At 45.9% G+C, this 27,985-nt stretch overlaps 1 protein-coding gene and 1 pseudogene across 1 annotated transcript in view; one reads left to right on the top strand and one right to left on the bottom strand.

Moving 5' to 3' along the window:
• The window catches only part of Ostm1 (osteoclastogenesis associated transmembrane protein 1), a 55,376-nt gene extending 48,106 nt beyond the window's left edge, over positions 1-7,270 (bottom strand). The window contains exon 1 of the mRNA XM_045155381.1: positions 6,800-7,270. Coding sequence (XP_045011316.1) covers positions 6,800-7,204 — 405 coding nt within the window. The 5' untranslated portion in view covers positions 7,205-7,270. The remainder of the gene's footprint in view (positions 1-6,799) is intronic.
• A 9,667-nt stretch (positions 7,271-16,937) lies between these two features.
• On the top strand, positions 16,938-18,558 carry LOC101609872 (annotated as a pseudogene).
• The last annotated feature ends 9,427 nt before the right edge of the window (positions 18,559-27,985 follow it).

Raw genomic sequence — 27,985 nt, 5'->3', positions numbered from 1 at the left:
CTAGTTGGGCTACTGTAGGAAACTTGTCATCTCCCCTAGAAAGCCGGTTGAGGTGCTCTTGGGGAGAATCTCCCGTCCTTACCCTTCAAGCTGTTAACAGGAAAAGGACTACACGTACTAGGGAAAGGGGAAAATCTAAACAATTTTCCTCACCTTAAACACCTTTGTAACCACACTATTGTCACAAATGATAGTAACTCCTATTTAGTCCTCCTAATGGAACTTGGTTTGCTTGCACCACAGGCTTGACCCCTTGCATCCACCCATGAGTTCTTCAGGACTCCAGCATGTGTGTTTTAGTTACTCTACTCCTTCAAGTTTATTACCTTCCTTTCAGCTTGTATATGGAAACAGCCCTGGACTATCACAGACAGAAATGAGATTTTGGGGCTTCAGCAATCCTTCTTTCACTGTTAATTGGGGCTGGCATAGCTGCAGGAATCGGCACTGGAACAACAGCCTTAATTAAGGCAGATCAGAATTTCCAGGCCCTAAGTAACCTTATAGCTCAGATCTTGCTCAATTAGAAAAGTCCATTCGTCACTTAGAGCAATCAATAGATTCATTGGCTGAAGTGGTATTACAAAATAGAAGGGGATTAGACCTAGTCTTCCTACAATAAGGAGGACTATGCCAAGCCCTGGGAGAACAATATACTTTTTATACCAACAATTCAGGTATCGTTAGAGATAGCTTGGCCATGGTCTGCAAGAAACTAGAGGAAAGGGCTAAAGCTAGAAAACAGAATCAGAATTGGTATGAATCCATGTTTAGTTGGTCCCCATGGCTAACAATATTGCTTTCAGCCCTAGCTGGGCCCCAATTCTATTATTGTTGTTACTAACCCTTGGGCCCTGCATAATCAATAAACTAATCTCTTTTGTCAGGGAATGAATTAACGCAGTACAACTCAAGGTGCTATGAACCCAGTACCGTCCTTTACAACCTCTTTCCTAATAAAGGCCCAAGATTGGGTCCTCTTAAATTACAAGTAGAGGGGGGAATGAAAGACCTGGAAACCAGACTGGTGCCATGACAGGCTTCTCTCTCCTTCCTTCGCTCTCCACCTCTCCCAGCTAGGACTAAGTTTCAAATTCCCACTTAGGCAGAGGACCTGAGTCAGCCCCTAGACAGGTCCAGGCATGCCCAAGACTTTCCCTCTGCCTTTCTGCCCCAACCAATCAAAGGAATACAAGTACAGTTACTGTTTAAACCAACCAATCATGTAACCGCCCCCTACTTCTTTGTTCAAATCCCTATATTAACCCTGCCCTCCTGCTCCTCAGGGCTCTTGTACGGATCCACTGCATTGGTGAAATCAAGAGTCAGAGCTTAAACCGGAAATAAAGCTCCTTGCCTTTGCACACTTGTTTGGTTCTCCTTGGTGGTCACTGGGGATGTGTAGAACTGGCCATAGCACTCAGCACTGCAATATCTATCATACCTTCCAAAGCTCAGGGTCCACTGCGGAAGAGGTGGTGAAAAGAATGTAAGAGCCAAAGGAAGGGTAGGACTCCTTACAATGTGCTCCTCCAGGCACAAAATGGCCTGGATATCCATGATCTCACAGCGCCTGACACTACCTACACAAGACCATCATAATAGGAGGAAGAGATCATGACAAAAATAAGACTGATGGGAGGTGGAGATATAAAGGAGAGTGGAGTTTCAAGGGAAAAGTGGGGGAGGGAGGGAATTACCATGGGATATTATTTACAATCATGGAAGTTGTCAATAAAATAGTAATAATGAATACATTTTTTAAAAAGAAAGGTAAACAGTAAAAAAAAAAAAGTAATACTTTCAGAACATCATCGCAGTGGAAAAGATCTTTATTCTTGTCTTCTGCTATGGACCTGGAGATGATTCTGGGAAGTCACATACGAGTTACATCCCCATCTCCAGCCCTGACTTTTTTTTTTTTTTCCATGACAGACAGAGAGGGACAAAGGAAGAGGTTGAGAGCAAAGGAAGGAGAGAGAGGATTGGTGCACCAGGGCCTCCAGCCATTGAAGCCAAACTCCAGATGCATATGCCACCTTGTTCGGATGTGCAACCTTGCATTGCCTTGTGCATCTGGTTTATGCATGACCTGGAGAGCCGCTTCGCAGACAAGTGCCTGAAAAGGTAAGCCAGCTCTCTGGCCCCTGACACTTTAAAAAATGTTTTATTTGTATTTACTGAGAGAGGGAGAGAATGGGCACACAAGAGTTTCCAGCCACTGCAAACGAACTCCAGACACATGCACCACCATGTGTATTTGTCTTACGTGGGTTCTGGGGAATCAAACTTGGGTCATTAGGCTTTGCAGGCAAGCGCTTTAACCACTAGCCATTTCTCCAGCCCCTTTGACTAATTCTTTTTAAAAATATTTTTATTTTATTTATTGATTTCAAACAGAGACAGACACAGAGAGAAGACAGAGAGAATGGGTATGCCAGGGCCTCTGGCCACTGCAAACAAACTCCAGATACATGTGCCATTTTGTGTATTTGGCTTTATGTGGGTACTGAGGATTGAACCTGGGTCCTTTGGCTTTGCAGGCAAGTGCCTTAACCACTAAGCCACCTCTCCAGACCCCCTTGACTAGTTTTTAAATAGAGCCTGGTCAAGGAATCAGAGTAACAAGCTTGGGTTACTAGTTGGTGATCCTGGGTAACTAAATTAACTAGTATGGAGCTGTTTCATAATTAGGGGTCCTATAGTTATATTAAATGAAATAATATACTCATAAATTAACACAATGCCTGGTGCCAACTACTTTGCTTTTAACCCAAAGCATGCTAAGTGAGTATATTTAACTAAGTATACTCAGTTAAGTTGCATTTTTGTATGTAGCTACCTGGCTACTTAAATGTCACTACAGTATCACCAAGTGTGTGATAGTTCAGTTGAAGACTTCATCAGTGTAGTTGGGAGAAACATGGAAAAGTTTATGAAGAAAGTGAGAGTTAAATTGAGCCTTAGAGAAAAAGAAAAGAGAACTCCAAAAGAATAAAATGATCATAAGGCTAAGAGCACTTCCTGTGCAACCTTGAGAGTTTGAGCCCCAGTACCTATATAAATAGCTGAGAAATAGCCATGGACATTTGTAACCCTAGTCCCATAGGGGAACAGGGACTGGAGAACCCATGGGGGCTCCCCCCAAAAACCAGCAAGCTCCAGGATTAGTAAAACTCGAGCTCAAGTGATAACAGGTGGAAGAGTGGTGGAGGGAGACACAAGGTGACTGGGCCACTGTGGGTGAGTGCACCCTGCTGCATGGGAGAGCACAGGGCACCGCACAGGCCCCTGTGCATGCACACACCATACGCACGACAAAGAACAAACGACAACAATGAATAAGGTCATGTCGTTCCACAGAACTGAACCTTCCAATAAGATTACACTGCTTGGGCTGGGGAGATGGCTCAGCAGTTAAAGGCGCTGTTTGCCTACTGGCCTGGGTTCAATTCCCCAGTACCCACATAGAGCCAGGAGCACAAAGTGGCACATTCATTTAGAGTTAAGTTGCAGTGGCCAGAGGTCCTGGCACACACACACACCCACACCCACACCCACACACTCATCCTCATTCTCTCTCTCTCTCTCTCTCTGCTCCAAGATAAATAAATAAAATAAAGATTACACTGTTTTATGGGTGGAGGAGACGGCTGAGTGGGTAAAGTGCTTGCTGAGCAAGCATGAGAACCTGAGTCCACTCTCCAGCATCCATGGGAAAGCTGGGTGTGGTGGCTCATGCCAGTAATCCCGGCCCTGGACAGGTAGAGATAAGCAGACATTAGGGCTTGCTGGCTATCTTCTCTAGCTCTAGTTCAGTGAGAGATCCTGTCTCAAAGAACAAGGTGATAGTAACTGGGGAAAATATCTGATGTCAGTCTCTGGCCTCCGTACACAAGTGTGCAGGCGCATGCATGATAAATAACAATAAAATTTTAAAAAACAACACACTGCCTTAAAGTGAGTCTGAAACCCTTAGCATTCAATGCCCACACAACGTAACGCCTTCCTATTTCAGGCTCAGATCATTACCCCATTTGCTCACCCTGTGGAGTTCTCCCACCTCAGAGTTTTCTAGCAACTACCACAGCTTGAATGTGATAGCTCAGATATATGTCTAAATAAATGCATAATATATTCTGATCTCGAATGAAAGACAGAGGTATGTTATCTTGTGTTTTTGTTTTCACCCTCTTTTTTATTGTTGTTTGTTTTTTCAAGGTAGGATCTCACTCTATCTAGCCCAGGCTGACCTGGAATTCACTACCTAGTTTCAGGGCGGCCTCAAACTCACAGTGATCCTCCTACTTCTGTCTCACGAGTGCTGGGATTAAAGGTGTGCGCCACCATGGCCAGCTTCTATCTGCGCCATCTATTCCCAAGAATCTAATTAGTCACCTACATGGAGTATGTTAAATTCTCCCTAGATACATGATGAAAGTGTGTCTTCATGTTCCTTCATAAAAATGTGTATTACAACCTTAGAACATCAGTTAAACACGTTATATAAATTTTACACAAACCAACTACAATAGGTTAGAGCTTACTAGTTCAAGATCTGAGGGACTAAAACATTCTTAGAATCCCTCTGATGCTGAATAGCTATAAAAAAAAAAAGGTCTCTCATCATTATTATTTGCAAGCAGGGAAGGAGAGAGAAAGAGAGACAGAGAGAGAGAAAATGGGCACACCAGGGCCTCTTACCACTGCAAATGAACTCCAGATGCATGTATCACTTTGTGCATCTGGCTTTATGTAGTCCTGAGGAGCTGAACCTAGGCTGTCAGGTTGCAAGCAACCGCTAGATAATTTTCAACTGGCCTGCCCCCACTACCAACCTCTTAATTCCACAGCACCTATACAAAAAAGGAAAGCATGAGGCTGGAGATGGCTTAGCGGTTAAGTGCTTGCCTGTGAAGCCTAAGGACACCGGTTTGAGGCTCGATTTCCCAGGACCCACGTTAGCCAGATGCACAGGGGGCGCACGCGTTTGGAGTTCGTTTGCAGAGGATGGAGATCCTGGCACGCCCATTCTCTCTCTCTATCTGCCTCTTTCTCTCTGTGTCACTCTCAAATAAATAAAAATAAAAACAAGAAGAAGAAAAGATCATCTCAAAAAGGAAAGCCACTTGCTGCCTCAAAAGATGCAAGATTTACCTTTTGATTCTTAGTCATTCTGCCCACAACAGGGGCCCTTAAAACAACTGACCTAACTGCTCAACAAAGTAAGATGCTTTAGTGAACAGGGACAAATGTTAGGCACTTTGAGGTCATCCAAAATGTGCCTGGAAAATGCTGGTTGCAAGCCTAAATTCATTCTGAAAATTATCTAGCTCTCTGTATAAAGAATGACACCACAGAATGTATGTAATGCAAATGAACCCCCTATTTATGTAAAAATAACAGATTTCAGAGAAGTAATGCTAGGTTGACTGAAAACAAGATTCAGCTTAACAAGTTTCTATTTAATTATATCAATTACGACGTATAAAGTTAACTCCAGTCCCATTTTCATGAGACCACTTGCTGTACCTTCAGTACAAAAGGAACTTTCCCATCCCCCAATCCCAATGCTATTCCTGTTTTTCCTTTACCATGCATCCTTGTGACTCTCACCAGCCCTGACACTAATCCTTTCCTAGTGTATACCTTCTACAGTATTTAGAAGGGACTGTCTTAAAAAAATAAAATAAAAAGCCAGACGTGGTGGCGCACGCCTTTAATCCCAGCACTTGGGAGGCAGAGGTAGGAAGATTGCCGTGAGTTCCAGGCCACCCTGAAACTCCATAGTAAATTCCAGGTCAGCCTGGTCTAAAGTGAGAGACCCTACCTCGAAAAACAACCACCACCAAAAAAATTAAATTAAATCCATACAGCACCTACCACTTGACTAGAAAAGCTCCCAAGGTATGGAGAACAGAAGTCAGATTTACCATGTCCTAAAATGTTAGACTAATAACTATTACTATGTACCACTTTTCTTTTTTTAATATATTTATTTATTTGAGAGAGAAAAAGAGAGAGGGAGAGAATGGGCATGGCAGGGTCTCTCTAACCACGCAAAAGAACTCCAGATGCGTACAGCCCCTTATGCATCTGGCTTACATGGGTCTTGAAGAATTAAACTGGGATCCTTTGGCTTTGCAGGCAAACGCCTTAACAGCTAAGCCATCTTTCCAGCCCCCATGTGCCAATTTTCTCTGACCTCCTTTAGCCTCCACTTTACAGATAAGAACAGGTACAGAGAACACAACTAACTTGCTCTGAATGCACCACTAACAAGCAGTGGAACTGGACTGCTGGCCAGCTAGCTCCAGACTCTCGTAATCACCAAGATGAATTGCCATTAAGCAACATGAAGCAACTGGGCTTTTGGTTGTTGCTGTTTCATTTTATGGAGGAGAAAACTTAGGCTTTGAAAAGATGACCAAGGTCACGCTGCTAGAAACTGGTGGATCTGCGCATTTCTGCCTGCAAAGCTCAAGCTCCTAGCCACCAACTGTTTCGTAAGGCTCCCTCGTGGGAAGAAGCTGGGGGAAGGGGTGAAAAAGAAAGCGATGAAGAGAGCAGGACTCCTAGGAAGTCAGTAATACCTATCTGCAAATATGCACCAAGATGATGTCCCCAGCACCCATAGAGGCAAAAATCCAAAGCCCCAACTCCCCTGATACCACCCCCTTCTGATTCCCCAACTCCACAAAGTCCAATCCCCTGTCTGCCAAGACTGAAGCCCCAGAGATGACCACCAATCACTACCCACCCCCTTTCCCACAGGTCCCGAGTGTGCTGCTCTACCCACCCCCACGGCTCGGCTGATGTTGTCCATCTTGCTGGCCACCTGTTGGAAGAGAGGGTAGCAGGTCTGGCAGAGGCGCACGGGCCGAGCGCCGCGCACCAGACACCCGGTGAGCTCGGCGCTGCTGTTGGCGAAGTCCAGCAGCATCTCCCGGCACTCGGGATCCAGATCCGGCAGGTCCGGAGGCAGCAGTGACAGCGACCCCAGGCCTCCGCCCTGCAGCAGGGACAGGCTCAAGTCCTCCACCTCCAGCAACTGCTGCTCCGACAGAAAGTCCGCGAAGACCCTGGGCTGCCTGCTGCCGAAAAGAAGCGCGCCCAGCGCCGGCCCGGACCACAGCAGCAGCGCCAGTGGCAGCCACCACGGACGCGACGACCCGCGCCGCGTCACCGCGGGTTCGGGACCCATCACCGGCTTTACGAGTAGCCGGCAACCCCGCTCGGATTCTCCGCCCCTAGCCGGAGACCGCAGACATCAGCCGCTTCCGGCTTCTGCACGCGCAGGCGCGGAACCGGGTCACGAGGTGCGCGGCGCCAAGCCCCGCCCCACGGCCCCGCCCACCACACGCAGCGCCTCTTCCCATTGGCTGCCGCGGTTGGCTTGTGGTTCCAAGAGGATTCGAGAGCTCCGGGGAGGAGCACCTGCTGCGCTCGCGCGGGCGTGCACCTGCGTCTCCTCCGGCTTGCTTCTTGCGTTCCAGAAGTCGGCAGTTTCTGCTCATCGCTGGACCGACGTCCTCCGCCAGGGACTGTGAAGTCCTCAGGCAGGTGTGCCTTGGCAAGCTTTAGTTGGTGTGCGCATGATTTTCCTCATCATCTTTGGAGAGTAATAACAACTGTTGACTGTTAATTGGTTTTGGATCGAGGGGCTTCCAGACCTTTTTTATTTCTTTAGTTCTCCACTACTCTACTGTCTATGACAGTGCAGCCCGATAGAACTTTCCATGATGATGGAGATGATCCACATTACATGAATAGGGTAGCCACTGGGCACATGTGACTACTAAGGTTAAGGCACTGATTTTTACGATTTCGCTTAATTTAAATGTAAATAGCAGCTTTTGGCTGGTGGCACCTGTACTGACTTCAGTCTGGGCAGAGATCAGCAAGTTTGCTTGGAATTGAAGGGGTTCCTAATATGCAGCAAGTTCATTGCTGAAACTCGGGAAATCCCAGGCAAACCGATCAACTTCAAACTCTTTATCTAGTTTCTGGGATGCCCCAGGCAATCGTGGGGTACCCGCTAAGAAAACATATTGATGCCAGTAATGGGTTTTAAAGAGAATTTAAGCCAATGACCTAGAAAACCATTTTCTGACAAATGTTTGATAAACAGGTTCGGTAGGAAAAGGACTTCCCAGGAGTTCCAGTCGCACAATTTGGTAGCGATTATATGACAGCGCAGGCGTAAAAAGTACTTCGCTGCAGTTTTGTGTCATCCACCTTCCTTGGTTACCGTTTTTGCCTTGTCAATTACAGAGCTACTGTATTAGCTGCTTTCCCGTTTGCGAGACAAATACCTGAGAGGAGAGGAAAGGGAGAGGAAAGGAAGGAAAGGGAAGAAAGGAGGAAAGGGAAGAAAGGGGCGGGGAGGAGGAAGCAAGGAAGGAAAGGAAGGGATTTATTTCAGCTTATAGTTGGAGGATGCAGTCCCTCGTGGTGGGGAAGGCAAGGCAACTGGAGCTTGAGGCACCTGGTCACATTTAGTCGACAGTGAGGAGGCAGAGCAATTAATGCTACTGTTCAGTTTGATTGTGGATTTTAATTCAGTGTGGGACCCCAGCCCATGGAATAGTGCCCACAGTTAAGGTGACTTTTCAGACCTGGAATAACTAGCTGATTATAGGTTCTGTTGTCTATCAATATAAACCTTTTGTCAACTTGACACCCAATGTAACATTTTTATTTGTTTTGTATTTTCATTTATTTGCAAGCAGAGAGAGGGAGAAAAGGAAAAAGTATGCAAAGCCAAGACCTGTTGCCACTCACTGCAAACAAACTCCAAATGCATGTACCACTTTTTGCATCTTGCTTTACGTAGGTACTGGTGAATCAAACCCAGGCCATCAGACTCTGCAAGCAGCACCTTTAACCACTGAGCCATCTTTCTAACCCCATAACACTTTTCTTTTTTAAGTGTGTATTTTAGTTGCAAGCAGAGGCAGAATGAGAGAGGGGAGAATGGTCACACCAGGGCCTCTTGCTGCTGCAAACAAACTCCAGATGCATGTGTCACTTTGTGAATCTGGCTTCATGTGGGTACTGGGGGGATGGAATCTGGGCCAGCAGTCTTTGCAAGCAAGCTCCTTTAACTGCCAAGACATCTCTCTAGGCTCTCATAATACTTTTTAATATTTTGTTTAGTTGCAAGGAGAAAGAGAGAGAATGGGTGTGCCAGGACCTTCCACCTCCACACATTAACTCCAGACCCATGTACCACTTTGTGCATCTGGCTTGACATGGGTACTGGGGATTCAAACACAGGTCATTAGGCTTTACAGGCAAGCACCTTAACCACACCTTAACCATTGGGCCATCTCTCCAGCCCTCCCCCATAGCACTTTTATTTTTTTTTTAATTTATTTGAGAGCAACAGACAGAGAGAAAGGCGGGGGGGGGGGAGGGAGGGAGAGGTGTGTGCCAGGGCCTCCAGCCACTGCAAATGAACTCCAGATGCGTGCACCCCCTTGTGCATCTGGCCAACGTGGGTCCTGGGGAACCGAGCCTTGAACCAGGGCACTTAGGCTTCACAGACAAGTGCTTAACCACTAAGCCATCTCTCCAGACCCCACCCCCATAGCACTTTTAAAGCCGAAGTCTTCCACCATTTGTTCCTATAGGATCATGCAAAATGCAGTAAGTCCAGCTTCCAAAGCCCTCACAGTCAGGGATGGGGAGGTTTCTCTTCCAGGTGCTGATTCCTTTAATAATTTTAGGTGCTTTATGCACAGCCACATGATTTCCTCTGACAAACAAATTAGTCCATTATGTTTGAGTTCTGCATCAAGTTCTCAGAACGTAATTATAATGCAGCTTGTTTCTTTGATAGCCTGTAACATGAACAAGCGTAGCTCCTGATAGAGCCCTTGTTCGTCTCTGAAACCTCATGAGCTAGGCCTCTACTGTCCACATATCTCTCAGTATCCTTATCTTCTAAGCTCCCACCAGAATAGCCCATTAAGCTCTGCCTATAATATTCAAGGGCTTTTCCCAAAAAAAAATCTGAACTCGTCTACATTTTTCCCAAAAGTCAGTTCCAAAAGGCTTATGAATCACAAAGTCGGGTTTGTTGTAGAAAGAGCCCCATGTCTCAGTATCAGTTGTCTGTAATATTTACTTTCTTGTTGCTGAGACAAAATACCTGACCATAAAGCAAGGAAGGGTTGGCTTACAGAACAGAATCACAGTTCATCACCATGGGGAAGGCATGGTGGCAGGAACGTGAGGCAGCTGGTCACATTCAGTGCCCACTGAAGAAGCAGAGAGACATGGATGTTGCTGTTCAGCTGGCTTTCTTCTTCTTTTTTTTTTTTCTCGAGGTAGGGTCTCACTCTGACCCAGGCTGACCTGGAATTCACTATGTAGTCTCAGGGTGGCCTCGAACTCATGGCGATCCTCCTACTTCTGCCTCCCGAGTGCTGGGATTAAAGGCATGTGCCTCCACGCCCAGCTGGGCTTTCTTCTTTTTTACTGGGACCTCAGCCCATGAAATGGTTGGTACACTCATGGTTAAGGTGGGCCTTTTTACCTCAATTAACTTTATCAAGACCTTATCTCACAGGCATACCCAAAAGCTAGTTTTCTAGATGACCCTAGGTCCTGTCAAGTTGACAATCAGTATAAACCATCACAATGTCCCAATTTATTTTTGAGGTCTTTTTTAGACTTTTAATCCCATCTGTTTGATTGTTTTGTGTTCCTAAATTTGCTTGTGATTGCTAATTTTCTTTTGTTGTTGTTACTAATAAACTGAAAAATAAGAAACTTGATTTGTATAGCAATAAATGTATCTCCAAGTGAGAAAAGTTGTGCTTATTTTCTTGAATGTCATTATGCAATGTTTAGGTCTGTCCCTGTATTAGAATTACCATTGTGGGTTGGTGGAGGGATGTGTACATGCTAAACTTATGTAGAAAACAATATAATATGACAAATACTACAAATGCATATTTTCTTTAACCAAGTGTGATAGTTAAGGTGTTGTCAACTTGATCTGTTTAGTAATCCACATGCTGCTTCTAGGAAGGATCAACTAAAGGAGGAGGTCTTTCCCCCAGGGTGAGCCCTTCCCCCAGAATGGGTGCCCCGCTCAGAGAGGGACTTGATACAAGGAAGCTCTGGGTAGAAGGGTTCCCTTTTCTTTCCTTCCTTCCACTTGGCTGCTGGAGCTGCTCCCTACCTTCTAGCGTGGATTGAAGACCAGTACGGACTAAAGACCAACATCAACTGAAGACCCACATGGATCAAAACCCAGTGGCTCCTCAGGAAGCCTCCAGGCTTTCCGGCACCATCTGCAGTGCCGGGTCGGGACTGCTGAGGCATCTGGCCACGTGGACTGAGCAGCTACCAGGTTCGGTGATTCTCGGGCCTGCAACTGCTATTGGACTACTGTAAGCTAATCCAATAAATTCCCTTTTTAAAATAATTCATTCTAGCAATTCTGTTCCTCTAGAGAACCCTGACTAATACACAAAGCAAGTTCCTATCTAGGAATTTAACTAGAACTTACACCTGACTAAGCTTGTATAGATATGTTAATTCATTGCAACTTTGTAATAGTAAAAGGATGTATTAGAAAGTCAGGTTAGGGCTGGAGAGATGGCTTACCAGTTAACACACTTGCCTTTGAAGCCTAAGGACTCAGGTTCAATTCTCCAGGTCCCACATAAGCCAGATGCACATGGTGACACATGCATCTGGACTTCATTTGCAGTGGCTAGAGGTCCTGGCATGCCATTCTCTCTCTTTTCCTTTCCCTGTCTCTGTCTTTAATAAGTAAATAAGAATAAAAAAGTATTTTAAAAAATTTAAAAACAAAGGAAGTCAGGTTAAAGCATCCTGTAGTGGGCTGGAGAGAAGTCTTAGCAGCTAAGATACTTGCAGGCAAAATCAAAGGACCCAAGTTCGATTCCCCAATACCCATGTAAGTCAGATGCATGAAGGGGCGCATGTGTCTGGAGTTTGCTTGCAGTGGCTATAGGCCCTGGCATATTCATTCTCTCTTCTTTCTCTTTCTCTCTCAAACAAATAAATAAAATACTTTTTAAAAAAATCCAGCGGTAGTTTGAATGTATGTACCTCATAGACTCAAGTGTTTTATTAAAGCTTGTAAATTGGATCTTCAGCTGCATGGCTGGAGGAGGTGTCACTGGGAGCAGATCCTGGAGTCCAGCCCTAAGGTGTCCCGGGGTGGGGGGGGGATCTGAATTCCTGCTCAAGGGTGGATGAGCATTCTGAGCTCCAGGGTCCTGCTTGCCGCAGTTCCCTGCTGCTGCTCTCGGGTTTTGCTGGCAAATTGTGTGTAGCCCGACGTCCTGTAGTCTTTGCTAACTTCAGACTGTCTCTTAACTGTGAGTCTTGTAAAACCAAATGAGTTGCATACTTGCAACATATAATAGCACAGAGTAAACGTTTCCGTTGCTATAATGTTTAACAAGGAGAGACTGGAGTGATGTAAAATCAATAACCATCAGGGGAGCGTCAAACACCTGCAATTCAGTGCCACATCCTACAGTCTCTCCTAGTGGAATTAGTAGCCAGGGAAAACTTCCATCCAGAGCCACCGGTGCTCCATGGTAGCTCTTGCACAATCCTGGTATTTCCAAAATATCTTTGGGTCTCCATGCAAACCGTGCATCTTCCGAAGGCCTCACTGGTCTCTATCAGGGTTGTCATGCTCTGCCTTGTGCCACAACTCAGCAGCTTCTGGAACCGTGTGCACCTCAGGACCCACTCCATGCAGTTCTCTTGCTTCTGCAACCAGCACCAGGTGTGCAGAATACAGCCAATCTCCATGCACATTTGTGTGCATGTGGGCACGTGTGTGGGCTAAGTGTGTAGATGTGTGCACGTTCTTGTGAAGGCCAAATTATTGACATTGCTTTTTTTTTTTTTGGTTTTTTGAGGTAGTGTTTCGCTCTAGCCCAGGCTGACCTAGAATTCTCTATATAATCTCAAGGTGGTCTTAAACTCACGGCAACTCACCTACCTCTGCCTCTTAAGTGCTGGGATTAAAGGCGTGCACCACCATGCACCACACGCCATACCAGACTCTCTCCACTCTATTTTAACTCTCACTTGAATCCAGAACTTGCCAATTCAGCTAATCTAGCAAGCTAGCTAGCGTGCCCCAGAGATCCTGTCTCAGCCTCTTGCATGCTGGGATCATAGGTAGACCTCCACGCCCTCATGGCACTCTCATGGATGCGTTTGCTTCGGACACATTCACACTGGATGCCGGGATCCGAACTCGGGTTCTCATACTTGTGAAGCACTTTATTCACTGAGCCATCTCAGCCCCTCAGATTTCTTTATTTATCAGCTACTAGTGCACGTAGTATATATGTGACGGCCACAAAGCTTGACAGAATTTTGTAAGTAATATATTTTTCTGAGAAAAAGTATTCTTTCGTCATAGTTTTTCATAAGACTCTGTGGTCTAAAGATTTAAGAACCATAAATTTAGAATAAATTCAAATTTGAAAATGCCTTTCTTGGGTTGGAGAGAGGGCTTAGCAGTTAAGGCGCATGCCTATAAAAAACCAAAGGACCCAGGTTTGATTCCCCAGGACCCATGTAAGCCAGATGCACAAGGTGGCACATGTGTCTGGAGTTCATTTGCAGTGGCTGTATGCCCTGGCATGCTCATTCTCTCTCTCTCAAATAAATAAATAAATTTTTAAAAATTCCTTTCTCAGGCTGGAGAGATGGCTTAGTGATTAAGGCACTTGCCTGTGAAGCCTAAAGACCCAGGTTCAATTCCCCAGTATCCATGTAAGCCCAAGGTGGCGCATGCATCTGGAGTTCATTTGCAGTGACTAGAGGCCATGGTGTGCCCATCCTCTGTATCTGCTTCTCTGTCTCATAAATAAATAAATAAGAATTTATAAATGCCTTTCTCAAGCCGGGCATGGTGGCACATGCCTTTAATCCCAGCACTTGAGAAGCCAAAGTAGGAGGATTGCTATGAGTTTGAGGCCATCTTGAGACTACATAGTGAATTCCAGGTCATCCTGGGCTAGAGTGAGACTCTACCTTAAAACCCTATCCCCCCCCAAAAAATAAACCTCTCTCCAAGCTTAAAGTGCATTAATTTTTTTTTCCATACATGCATTTTTTTTTCCTACACATACATTAGAATGCAGGAAACAAAGTAAAACAAAAATTCGCCATGGTAGGCCCTGGAGTAAAGAAAAGGGACTGGACTGCATCATTGTGTTCAAAGAATAGGATGTGAAAACAAATGTACAATAGGATTAATCAGTGTTAGAGGAGGTAGTGTGGAGGTATTTGGGGACATTAAAATGGAATTAACTGTGCCTAGGAGTTTAGAAGAGGAGGTGAGCTGAGTGTGGTGGTACATTCCTTTTATCCCAGCACTGGGGGCAGAGTTAGGAGGATCGCTGTGAGTTCAAGGCCAGCCTAGATCTACAGAGTAACCTATAAGTCAGCTTGAGTGTAGTGGTTTGATTCAGGTGTCTCCCATAAACTTAGAGGTTCTGAATGCTACATTCCCAGCTGATGGCAATTTAGGAATTAATGTCTCCTGGAGGCAGTGTATTATTGGGGGTGGGCTTATGGGTGTTATAGCCAGCTTCCTCTTGCCAGTGTTTGGCACACTCCTGTTGTCCATTTGATGTTGGCCAGGAGATGATGTCTACCCTTTACGCATGTCATCGTTTGTCCCTGCCATCACGGAGCTTCCCCCCAAGTCTGTAAGCCAAAATAAACCCCTTTTTGACCACAAGCTGCTCTTGGTTGGGTGTTTTCTGCCAGCAATGTGAACCTAACTGCAACACTGGACTAGAGTGAGACTCTGCCTCTGGGGAAAAAAAAAATGATTTTTTGAATGAGATCTTATAGAAGAGAAGGGACATCATGATACCTTACACTCACCACAATGTCTAGGAACAAATGACAGTCTAGCTAGGATAGACTCCGTGACTTCTCTTAAGGCTGTAATCACATGATAGATGCACTGTTGTTATTTATGTTCTGTTACTGGGTGTGGTGGTTTGATTCAGGTGTCCACCATAAACTTAGGTGTTCTGAATGCTAGTCTCCCCAGCTGATGGCAATTGGAAATTAAAGCCTCCTGGAGGGAGTGTATTGTTGGGGGTGGGCTTATGGGCGTTATAGCCAGCTCCCCCTTGCTACTGCTGGGTACACTCTCCTGTTGCTATTGTCCACCTTATGTTGGCCAGGGGGTGATGTCCACCCTCTGCTCATGCCATCATTTTCCGCCATCATGGAGCTTCCCCCTCAAGCCTGTAAGCCACAAATAAACCTCTTTTTCCCACAATCTGCTCTTGGTTGAGTGATTTCTACCAGTAATGCGAACCTGGCTGCAACAGTAAAGTGGTACTGAGGAGTGGGATTGCTGCTAGACACCTGACTCTGTGGCTTTGGCCTTTTGGAGCTGATTTTTAAGAGGAATGTGGAAGAATTTGAAACCTTGGCCTAAGAGATGCCTTGCAGTGCTGTAAGTACAGCTTGATGGACTATCCTGGTCAGAGTTGAAAGACCTGAATGTAGTAAGAACTGTGGACTGTAGGTTTGGCTTTATGAGGGTGAGAAAGATGTCCACACTCTGCTCATGCCATTGTTTTCCCTTGCCATTGTGGAGCCTCCCCTCGAGCCTGTAAGCCAAAATAAACCTCTTTTTCCCACAATCTGCTCTTGGTTGGGTGATTTCTACCAGCAATGCGAACCTGGTTGCAACACTGGGCTTATTCATGCAGACCAAAGGGGTGGTGCTTCCTGCTTAGGACTTCCTGTGCTAGAAAGCTAAGTTGTACCCTGTAGCCACTGGCCAATCATTCAAGGATTTAAACAGGATCATGGCATAAACATGTAGACATTTTAGGATGAGAACTCTAGCATTAATGTGTCCCCCCCCCCCGGCTCCCCAGAACAGAGACAGAACAAGTCTAAAGGACAATCAGGTAGTTGGGGTGGGAAATAAAAAGGCTTGATTAGAGTGATTTATGATCCAGAGAAATGATTACAGAGATATTTATGATTCAGAAAGAACCAAAATTGGTTATTATTAAGATTTGGGGTATGAGGTGGTTTATATATTTGGATAACTGGGCAAATGATGGTGCCATGGACAGAAATGGGAGCTACAGAAAAGGAAAGCATTGGGAATGAAATGGAAGCCAGGAATCCAAGTGGAATTGTACGCCCAGGATGGTTCTGGTTGAGACACCAGGCAGGAGCTTTTAAATTCCAGATGAGATGTTAGGGAAGATTATATTATTCATCGTGAATATACACAACAGTCCCTGAACAGAGTAAGATCAAGAAAAGGACCTGAATAGAAACTGTGCATAAACAGTATGCCACTGCCTAAATTCAGGTCCTGTATTTGTTTTTTAAATGGCCTTAGTCCATTGTTGGCTGGCTTCGTTGTTTTGGGCCTGTGGTGAGTCAGTGCTCATGCCAGGCAACATAGGAAAACAAAAGCATTCACCTCATGGCAAAAGAAGGGACTAGAAGCCCACAACACCTCATAGGGCTCACCCACAATGACCCCAAACGCCTTTAAGCCCCATCTCTTACATATCTTAAAAGTTCTACTGCCTCCCAATAGTGCCATTGTGAGGGGGAGACCTTTAACACACGAGCCTTTAGTGGACTTTCCAGATCCAAACTACCTCGTTTTCATCCCTGCCTCCCAAAGGCTCATGTCCATCTCACTTGAGTCAGAGCTGCTCTGGTAACTGTGACCCTTACCAGCTGCACATAGACTAAGACAGCTTTGCATGAGCACTTTAAGGATCTCCTTTTTTTTTGAGGAAGGATGTCACTCTAGCCCAGGCTGACCTGATGTTCAGTATGTAGTCTCAGGCTGGCCTCAAACTCTCAGTGATCCTCCTACCTCAGCCTCCTGCGTGCTGGGATTAAAGGCGTGCGCCACCATGTCCCACAATGGCCCTCGCCCCGGCTGGGGCGCCGGGCTGCGCTGGACCTCGGGCGGGGCGCGTGCTCGGGGGCGCGCGGGGCTGGCGGCGGCCCGCGGGCCACGACACGGGCACAACAGCCTCTCGGGCCCGCGGGAGCCGCTGGTGGTGGCCCGCGCCGACGCCGTCTCCAGGTACAGCTGTGGCCCGACCGCGCACACCTTGGCCACGCTTGCTCATATGTGAGATTTGATATATTCGAGGGATCCTGACCAAGGTGTTTGGATGCAATGTGGTCATGGTGATGGGTATTACAGATGTGGATGACAAAATGATCAAAAGGGCTCATGAGATGAACGTGTCACCCGTTCACCTGCCAGCCAGAAGATTTTAAGCACGACGTGGCGGCCCGAAGGTCCTCCCTCCCACAGTGTACTTGAGAGTCACTGAACATGTTCCTCAGATCGTGTCCTTCATCGAGGGCATGATTGCTCGGGGACATGCTTATCCAACAGCCCAAGGCCATGTCTACTTCGATCTGCGTGCTCTCAAGAGGGGACAAGGATGGCAAGCTGGTCAGCATGACACCCTGCGAAACTGGAGAGCCAGGCCACTCTGACAAGCGACATGCCAATGACTTCGCTCTGTGGAAGGCAGCCAAACCCGGGGAGGTGTTCTGGGCCTCACCCTGGGGCGACGGAAGGCCCGGCTGGCACATTGAATGTTCCGCCATGGCCAGTGAGGTGTTTGGAAGCCAGCTCGATCTTCACACGGGAGGCATAGACTTAGCTTCCCCACATCATGAAAACGAAATCGCACAGTGTGAAGCCTTCCACCAGTGTCCGCAGTGGGGAAATGATTTTCTACATTCTGGTCATTTGCATGTGAAGGGCAAAGAGGAAAAAAATGTCCAAATCCTTGAAGAACTACGTCACCATTAAGGACTTCCTGCAGACCTTCTCCCCGGAAGTCTTTGGCTTTTTTCTGCATGCGCACCAGCTATTGATCAGCCATTGATTACAGTGCCAGCACCCTGCTGGAAGCCAAGCACGTCCTGCTGGGGCTGACTTCTTTTGTGCAGGATGCTCGAGCCCATGTGAAGGGGCAGCTGGCCTGTGGCCCTGTCAAGGAAGAGGTGCTGTGGGAGAGGCTCACCAGCACCCAGGGGGCTGTACGGGCTGCACTTGCCCACGACTTCAACACCGCCAGGGCAGTGGGTGCCATCCTGGACCTTGTGCACCTCGGGAACACACAGCTCCGAGCAGTCAGCAAGGAAACTGGTGGCCCAAGGAGTCCTGCTGTATTTGGTGCCATCGTCTCCTATGTTGAGCAGTTTTTTGAGACCATTGGGATCTCTTTGGCAAATCAACAGTGTGTTTCAGGGGATGGCAGCACAGCCACCCTGCGGAGCGTGGTGGACGAGCTGGTGCCCTTCCGGATGAAGGTCCGCCAATTTGCATTGGCTACTTCCCCGGAGGCCACTGGCTCCCCAGCGACAGCAGCTCCGGGACAGGCAGCCCTTGCTGGAGGCATGCGATGCCCTACGCCAGGATCTCGCCACTCATGGCATCAACATTAAGGACAGAGGCAGTACAACCTCCACGTGGGAAGTGCTGGACCCGGGGACAAAGCGGTAGCAGTGAGGGAGCCGCGGAGCCAGCTACAAGCCTGCAGCCACTGCACTGTGTCTACGATATGAACTTTATATTAAAGTTTCCAGTTGCAGCAGCTCAGCCAACATTAACGTTCCTGCCCCGCTGGTGCCTGAGCATAAGTGTCTGAAGTTACTTCCGTGCCAGCAGCGGCCAGCCTCAACGCTGACTTCCGAAAGCGCCTGTCAGCCGTCCAGGACTGTTCTTAGGCACTATAGGAACAGCTGGCCCTCGCGGTCCGCTGCTTCACTGACCTCCAAACACACCTGTACGCTGCTGTCCGGGCCCAGGGGAGCTCCTGGTCCAAAATGCCTTGCGTGGAGCTGGTGGATGTGTATGCCTTCACATTAAAACAAGCAAGGCCTGACTGCCCAGATGTTCATTCCCCCAACCCCCCCCAAAAAAAAGAAAGGAAGAAAGAAAAAGAGTTCTAGGGAGACGGCCCAGTAGACAAAGGTGCTTACTTGCAAAGCCTGTTGGTCCCAGTTTGAGTCCCCAGTGCACCGTGTGAAGCTAGATGCAAACAAACAAACAAACAAAAGTGGCTGCATGTATATCTGGAGTTTATTTGCAGTGGTAGGAGGCCCTGACATGCCCGTATTTTTCTCTCTCTCTTTCTCTCTCTCACAATAAAAAAAAAATTTTTTTTTTTGATTTTTCGAGGTAGGGTCTCACTCTGGCCCAGGCTGACCTGGAATTCACTATGTAGTCTCAGGGTGGCCTCGAACTCATGGCGATCCTCCTACCTCTGCCTCCCAAGTGCTGGGATTTAAAGGCGTGCGCCATCACACCCGGCTTCACAATAAATTTTTCAAAAATTTATTTTAAAGTTGGATCATGGGCTGGAGAGATGGCTCTAAAGGCACTTGCTTGCAAAGCCTGATGGCCTGGGCTCGATTCCTCAGTACCTATGTACAGCCAGATACCAATAGCACGTGTGTCTGGAGTTTGCAGTGGTAGGAGGCCCTGGTATTCCCATACTCACACACTTACTCTCTGTCTGTCTGTCAGATAAATAAATGAAGATACACTTGTTTAAAGTTAGATCACGTTCCTCACATGCTTCCCACCCATGGCTGTGCATCACACTCAGAGTTGAAGGCAGAGGCTTGCCTGTGTCCTAGAAGAAACTACATGCACCAGTCCTAGGAGCGCATGGCCCCAAACCTGCTTTATTTTCTCCCCGTAACACTGAACACTATGAAAAAATCTTGCATATTTTTTTTAAAGTTTATTTATTTGAGAGCGACAGACACAGAGAGAAAGACAGATAGAGGGAGAGAGAGGGAATGGGCGCGCCAGGGCTTCCAGCCTCTGCAAACGAACTCCAGACGCGTGCGCCCCCTTGTGCATCTGGCTAACGTGGGACCTGGGGAACCGAGCCTCGAACTGGGATCCTTAGGCTTCACAGGCGAGCGCTTAACTGCTAAGCCATCGCTCCAGCCCTCTTGTGTATTTTTGTCTGTCGTTTTTTTTCCTCTCTAAGCTCCTGGAGAGTGAAGGCTGTGCCGTCTGCTTCCCTCTTCGTAGTTAGGATCAGGGCTGACATATAGTGCAGGCTCAGTAAATGTCTATTGAAACGTTGCATCATTTAGAAAGAGCTTCAGAAAGAGGACGAAATCAAGCTAGGGGTGGTGGTGCACACCCCTGACTTGGGAGGAAGGTAAGGCAGGAGGATTTTGAGTTCAAAGCCAGCTTGAGCTACATAATGAGTCTTGGGTCAGCCCGAGCTACAAAGTGAAACCCTGCCTTGAGAGAGAGATTGGAATAGTTCTGAAGAGTAAAAAAGTGAATATACTAGGTGAATAAGATTGCTATGCAATATTGAGATTTGTGTCGTTTTAAGATTTGAGAAGTTAGTTAAATCATGCGTTCTCTACAGCATTGTTCAGTTAAGAGCGTAAAATGTGGGGCTGAAGAGATGACTTAGCAGTTAATGCGTTTGTCTTTGAAGCCTAACGACCCGGGTTCAGTTCCCCAGTACCTATGTAAAGCCAGATGCACAAAGTTGGTGCTTACATCTGCAGATGGTTTGCAGTGGCTAGAGGCCCTGGCCAGTCTCTCTCTCCCTGCAAGTAAATAAATAACTTTTATGCTATTTTCAGCTATTTCAGTACTTTTGAGTTTTTTTTGTTATAACAACTTAAGCTACTTCCTAATACTATTCTCTTGGACTGTTTGTTTAAATTTTCTTACTTTCTCTGACCACTCCTGTTTTTCTCTCTTTTTTTCTTTACTCTGCTCTTTAGAGAGTTCATAGGTTTCTTTTCAGTTTTTAATTTCTGCTACTGTATTGTAATTTTGGAAGGTTCTTGTTTTTTAGAGACTGCATCTTTTTCAAATCTTCTTCCACACAGTCTGTCCCCCATCTTGCTTGTTTCCCATCTTCTTTCGTGATGCCCGCGGACGGCGCTCCTTTAGTGCTGGCCAGCGGTTCTGATCTACAGCCGGTTTGCTTCCACACTTGTGGGACGTTTAGCCATATCTGCAGAGAATTTGGGTTGTCACAGTTAGGAGCAAAGGATGCTACTGGCATCTAGTGGGCAGAAACTAAGAGTGCTGCTCAATATTTTACAGTGCACAGGAGAAATAGCCCCAGGCCATGCACTGGAAACACCAATATTTTCTTTTCTTTCATTTATCTCCTTTATCTTTCCCTTCCTTCCTTCCTTTTTTTTTTTTTTTTGTTTGTTTTTCCCAAGGTAGGGTCTCGCTCTAGCCCAGGCTGACCTGGAATTCACTATGTAGTACCAGGGTGGCCTTGAACTCACAGCGATCCTCCTACCTCTGCCTCTTGAGTGCTGAGATTAAAGGCGTGAGTCACCACACTGGCTTCTTTTCTTTTCTTCTCTTTTCTCCTCCCTTCCCCTCTCTTCTTTTCTTCCTTTCTTCCTTTCTTCCTTTTTTCCTTCCTTCCTTCCTTCCTTCCTTCCTTCCTTCCTTCCTTCCTTCCTTCCTTCTTTCTTTCTTTCTTTCTTTCTTTCTTTCTTTCTCTTTCTTTTTCTTTCTTTCTTTCTTCCCCCCCCTTCTTTCTTTCTTTCTGGTGCTGGAAATTAAACATTAAGCATGCTAGGTAGGGTACCACTAAACTACATCGTCAGCCTTGAAATGCAGTCAATATTTTATAACTGTTTCTCTTGGACAGGTCACATTCTGCAAAGAAGAGCCTGCCACTATAGTATTCCACTGCCAGTAATCTCAGGTCCTGACAACGAAGAAAGGCTGGCAGCTCGCCATTCAGTTAGTAAACTTTTCTCTAATCCTGTTTTCTGACAAAATGTCCTGGCCCTCAAATGTGCTTATGTCTCTTGGTCTAGATTTTCTGTCCTACTCTCCTGAGAACCGAGGGCCATTTTCCTTTGTTTGCTTGCATGTGTGCATGTGTGGCATATGCATGTAGATGTACCCTTGCTGCACCCCATGCACTCCACTGTTACTGGGGAGGGGGGTGACACCTGTCTGCGTGGCCAGATCCCAACACTGGGTGTCCTGCCGTACCCGATTGTATTTGAGCCAGAATTACTTCTACGGAACCGGAGTGATTCCCTGGTCTCTGGTCCCCTTCGTGGGACTGAGGTGACAGGCTGTGCGGCCCAGCCGCTCACATGGCATCAGGAGATTGAGTTTCAGGCCCTTCGGGATCATGCTTGCACTAAGAGCACGCTCCATGCCTGCGTCTCCCCCGCCGGTCCCCTGAATGTCATGTTCTGATGGAGTAGAGATGGGCACAGACTTGAGGGGAGGGTCTTCAAGATAATTGTTCGGTCATCTTGCATCAGGCTGTGCTTTGACATCCACTTTCAGAGGTGCCTGGTTTCCTTCCTGGGCCATTTGAGGGTTCTGTAGTGTCACTCAGTGGCCCTTTGCTTCTTGCTTCAGGCTTCCAATCCACCTTCACTGGTTCTGTTGAGTCAGTTGTCATTACTCCCTCTGCTTTCTACCTTCCAACCTTTTTTATCTTGTTTTCTCTTCATCTGTTTTCTAGTCTTTATGGTTGTTTAAAGATGCTTTGTGGGGGCTGGATGGATGGCTTAGTGGCTAAGACACTTACTGAGAAGCCTGAGAATCGAGACTTGCTTCCCCACTACCTGTGTAAAGCCAGATGCACAAAGTGGCACATGCATCTGGAGTTTGTTGGCAGTGGCTAGGACCTCTGCCAAGCCCTTACTCTCACTCTTTCTTCCTCTGTCTTTCTTAAATAAATATTTTTTAAAAATTTTATTTATTTGACAGAGAGAAAGAGGGAGATAGAATGGGTGCACCAGGGCCTCTAGCCACGGCAAACAAACTCCAGACGCATGTGCCACCTTGTGCATCTGGCTAATGTGGGTCCTGGGGTATCAAACCTGAATCCTTTGGCTTTGCATGCAAACACCTTAGCTGATAAGCCATCTCTCCAGCCCTTAAATAAATAAAATATTGTTTAAAATACTTTGATTGGCTATGAGATGGCTCAACAGTTGAAAGCTTTTGCATGCAAAGTCTGCCAGCAAAGAGCAGGCTCTTGTATTCACTCTGTTGGCCAATCAGAGTCTCAGTGTATAACCATGTTGCCCTGGAACTTTCTGTGCAATTTAGGCTAGACTTGAACTTACGATCCTCCTGCCTTGGTCTGCTGGGATTACAGGCATGTACCATCAGACTTGTTTAGGAGAATTTAAGAAAAAAACTTATTAATTAATTAATTCATTCATTCATTCATTTATTTACAAGCAGAGAAAGAGAGAGAGACTAGGTGCATCAGGACTTCTTGCTACTGCAGACTAACTCCAGATGCATGCATATGTGCCACTTTGTGCATCTGGCTTTACACAGGTGCTAGAGAAATGAACCTCAGCCATTAGGCTTTCCAAGCAAGCACGTGTGTGTGTGTGTGTGTGTGTGTGTGTGTGTGTGTGTGTGTGTGTGTGTGTTTGGGGGGGGAGCCAGGAGCATGTATACCATGGCTTGCAGAGGTCAGAGGACCACCTGCATACGGATCCTTTCCTTCCACCTTGTCTAAGGCAGGCCCTCTTGTTCATTGCTGTGAACACGCTGGCTCGCTGGCCTGTGGGCTTCTAGGATTCCCCTGGCTCTGACACCCTTCTCGCCACAGGGGGCCTGGGGTTACAGGTGCCCCCTGCTGTGTTCACTTGTCCATGGGTTCTCAGGGTGAAATTCCAGTTGTCATGCTTGAGCATCTAGTCCTTTGGGGCCCACTGAGCCATCTCCCCAGCTCAGGGAACACAGCAGTGAATTTTAACTCCATTTACCTGCCAGACTATCAGCTCTAAACCTGTGCTTGGAATAGAATATTCCTATTAGAAGTCCAGATTTATATCAATACATTTTAATAAATATTTTTCAGACCAAAACAGTAAATGAGGATATACATGAACATGGGTGCTCCAATAAATGTATACTGTCAGTGACCAAAGTCTAGTCACGGAATCCATTTCCTAGAACAGGAGGAAATGGATTCTGTGACCCCCACAGCCACAGTCCATGCACCCAAGAATCAAGGGGTAGAGATGAGAGTAGCATCACTCACCGCTGGCCCTACTGACCCACTAGCAAAGATGTGCTCCCTTTTCCCAAGACTGTATGTTCTGCTAGCCTCAGGAATTTATTCCAAGAGGAAAAAGAGCACTTCCACAAGAAGACAGCAGTGAGGCCACTTTGAGCTGCCTCTCTCAGTCAGTAGGCAAAGAAGGCATGTGGGAACTGCGTTGGATATGGTGACTGATTCTGAGTACTGAGGAGAACTGGGGTTACTGCTTCATAACAGAGGTACAGAGTAGAGAGGAGTATGTTCCAAATACAGCAGGTCCCTGAGAGCAACTCTTTGTATTACCACAGTAAGTTAAGGTTCATGGAAACTACAGCCCAGTCTGCCAGACCTATGAACACAGAGGCAAGCTACAGAATGGGAGAAAATCTTTGTCAACTATACACCTGACAGAGGATTAATGTCCATGATATACAAAGAACTCAAAAAACTAAAAGTAAGAAATCAAACAACCCAGTTTAAAAAAAAATGGGCTATGCAACTAAATAGAGAGTTCTCAAAGCAAGAAATACAGATGGCATATAAACATCTAAAAAAAAAAAGTTCTACATCCTTAGTCATCAGGGAAATACAAATTAAAACTACTTGGGGAATCCATCTAACTCCTGTCAGAATGGCTATTATCAAGAAAACAAATGACAAATGCTGGCTAGGATGCAGAAAAAGAGGAACTCTGATACACTGTTGATGGGAATGTAGTCTGGTACAGCCATTGTGGAAGTCAGGTTGGAGGTTCCTGAGACAGCTAAAAATATATTTACCATATGACCCAGTTATAGCACTCCTAGGTATATATCCTAAGAACTCTTCTCACTACCTTAGAGGCACTTGCACATCCATGTTTATTGCTGTTCTATTCACAATAGCTAGAAAATGGAACCAGCCTAGATGTCCTCCAATTGATGAATGGATAATGAAGATATGATATATTTATACAATGGAGTTCTATTCAGCAGTAAAGAAAAATGAAATTTGCAGGGAAATGAATGGATCTGGAAAGGATTATACTAAGTGAGGTAACCCAGACCCAGAAAGCCAAACATCACATGTTGTCTCTCATATGTGGATCCCAGCTACAAATATTTGGACTGGTATATGAGTTTGAATAAATCTCAGTAGCAGAGGCCAGTAAGGTAGGAAGGGGCTTTATAAGGGAAAGTGGAGAGGGGAGGACTTCAGGGGATGATATTGTATATGTGTAAGTAAAAGAACAGATTTCTGAAGGTGGAAAGGCCAAAGTGAGGTCAGGGGAAGAGTAAAGGAAGGATGGGGAAAGGGTTAATCAAAATCTAAGAGGGTATGAATAAGTCATATGAAAACCTGCTTTTTTTTTTTTTTTTTACAATGGTGCATTCAGAAACCATAGATTGTTACTTGAAATTTTTTAGTGCCAGGGATGGGATGCCTTCCAGTGAGTTGTTGACCAGAAAGGTCCCTGATGCCCCCAAAACATTACAGACCATTGCTGAGGCTCTTGGTTTCCTACCAGGAATAGATGGTAAGACCCTACTGCTGAAGAGTCCACATGCATAGGCTGCAAGGTCACTGAGAAATCTTGCTAGAGCTGAACTAAAAACTTCCTCCATGTAGACCAGGTGATGGAAAGCTGGGAAAAGCTACATGGCATGCAGCTCCATGGGAGAGAGAGAAATCTTCAGTGGAGATAATCAACAGTAGACACTGCAAGCCTTAAGTTTGGCTATCCAGGCCAAATGAGCCAATGGGTGCTATAGCAGTATGTCTGTTACGGGGGAAACCAACCACTCTCTAACTGCACTGGGAGCCTGCTACACAGGAGGGCATACATGCCTGATACCAAAAAACCTATGATGGGGAAGCCATGAGCCCTATGGGTGTAATGCCTGCTGGTGTCTGGCTAAATGAATATATTACGCTCACCAACCTTCCCAGTAGACATTTCTCTTAATGTTCATATATAAATGCTACTCTCACTTTTGGTTAGAGAAGCTTCTCTTTTCAGATGGCTGTGATCTCTGGGATGACTCAGAAGGCACCATAGTGCTGAGAGGAAGTGACAGAGGTGTTCTTAGCACTGAAACATCTCTATCACACCTTCCAAGGCTCAGGGTCCATTGTGAAAGAATGTAAGAGCCAAAGGAAGGGTAGGACTCCTTATAATGCACTCTTCCAGACACAAAATGGCCTGGATATCCATGACCTTACAATGCCTGGCACTACTTACACAAGACCATCATAATAGGAGGAAAAGGTGATGTCAAAATAAAAAAGAGACTAATTGAAAGGGGGACAGGATATGATGGAGAGTCAAGTTGCGAAGGGGAAAGTGAGAGGGGAGGGAATTACCATGGTTTATTGTCTATAATTATGGAAATTGTCAATGGAAAATTTTAAAGTTTTATTTTTTAAAAATTATTTGCACCCATTCTTTCTCTCTCCCCCTCTTTCTCTGTCAAATAAATAAATAAAAATATTTTTAAAAGGGCTGAAGGGATGGCTTATCAGTTAAGGTGTTTGCCTGCAAAGCCAAAGGACCCTGGTTCCATTCCCCAGAACCCATGTTAGCCAGATGCACAAGGGGACGCATGCTTCTGGAGTTCATTTGTAGTGGCTGGTGGCTCTGGTGTGCCCATTCTCTCTGTCTCTCTCTCCCTCTTTCTCTGTCAAATAAATAAATAAAAGTAAAATATTAAAAAAAATTTGTAATCAGAGAGAGAGAAGAGAGAATCAGTGTGCAGGGCCTCCAGCCACTGCAAACAAACTGCAGATGCATGTGCCACTTTGTGCATCTGGCTTTACATTGGGTACTTGTGAATTGAACCCCAGTCGTTAGGCTTTGCAGACAAATGCCTTAACCACTAAGCCATCCATCCAGCCCTGAGCCATAGACTTTTTAAAAAAATATTTATTTATTTATTTTGAGAGAGAGAAAGAGGCAGAGAGAGAATGGGCACACCAGGGCTTCCAGCCACTGCAAACAAACTCCAGACGCATGCACCCCCTTGTGCATCTGGCTTACATGGGTCCTGGAGAGTCAAACCGGGATCCTTTGGCTTTGTAGGCAAACACCTTAACCACTAAGTCATCTCTCCAACCCCATGAGCTATAGACTTTTTGAAAAGTATTTTTATTTATTTGACAGAGGGAGAAAAATAGGTACTCCAGGGCTTCTTGGTACTTCCTACAAACTCCAGACACATGCACCACTTTGTGCATCTAGCTTTACATGGGTACTGGGGAATTGAACCCAGGCCAGCAGACTTTACAGGCAAGTGCTTTAACTGCTGAGTCATCTGCCCCATCCTGAGCCCTAGTCTTAATAAAAGATTTGGCTCACCTCACCAGGTAAAGAAGTCTAATTAGCTAAAGTGCTTGCTAAAGGCAAAGGGTGCTAGGCACGGCGGCGCATGCCTTTAATCCCAGTATTCAGCAGGCAGGGGTAGGAGGATCACCATAAGTTCGAAGCCACCCTGGGACTACATAGTGAATTCCAGGTCAGCCTGGACTAAAGCAAGATCTTACCTCAAAATTTCCAAAAAAAAAAAAAAAAGAGAGAGAGAGAAAGAAAAAGAGAAAGAAAGAAGGAAAAAGAAAAAAGAAAAGGAAGGATGAAAGAAAGGGTAATACAGAATAGAATCTGAAAGAAAGAAGATAGCTATAAGGACCCCCTGCAATTATGTGATTGGTTATAGAAATGAGAACTAGGCTGAGCGTGGTGGCGCACACCTTTAATCCCAGCACTCGGGAGGCAGAGGTAGGAGGGTTGCCATGGGTTCAAGGCCATCCTGAGACTACATAGTGAATTACAGGTCAGCCTGGGCTAGAGTGAGACCCTACCTCGAAAAACAAAACAAAATAATTATTAATTTGCATGCAGAGAGAAAGAG

The sequence above is a fragment of the Jaculus jaculus genome, chromosome 7, assembly GCF_020740685.1.
Source record: "Jaculus jaculus isolate mJacJac1 chromosome 7, mJacJac1.mat.Y.cur, whole genome shotgun sequence".
Classification (NCBI taxonomy): Eukaryota; Metazoa; Chordata; class Mammalia; order Rodentia; family Dipodidae; genus Jaculus; species Jaculus jaculus.
This window is presented reverse-complemented; position numbering and strand designations above follow the sequence as displayed.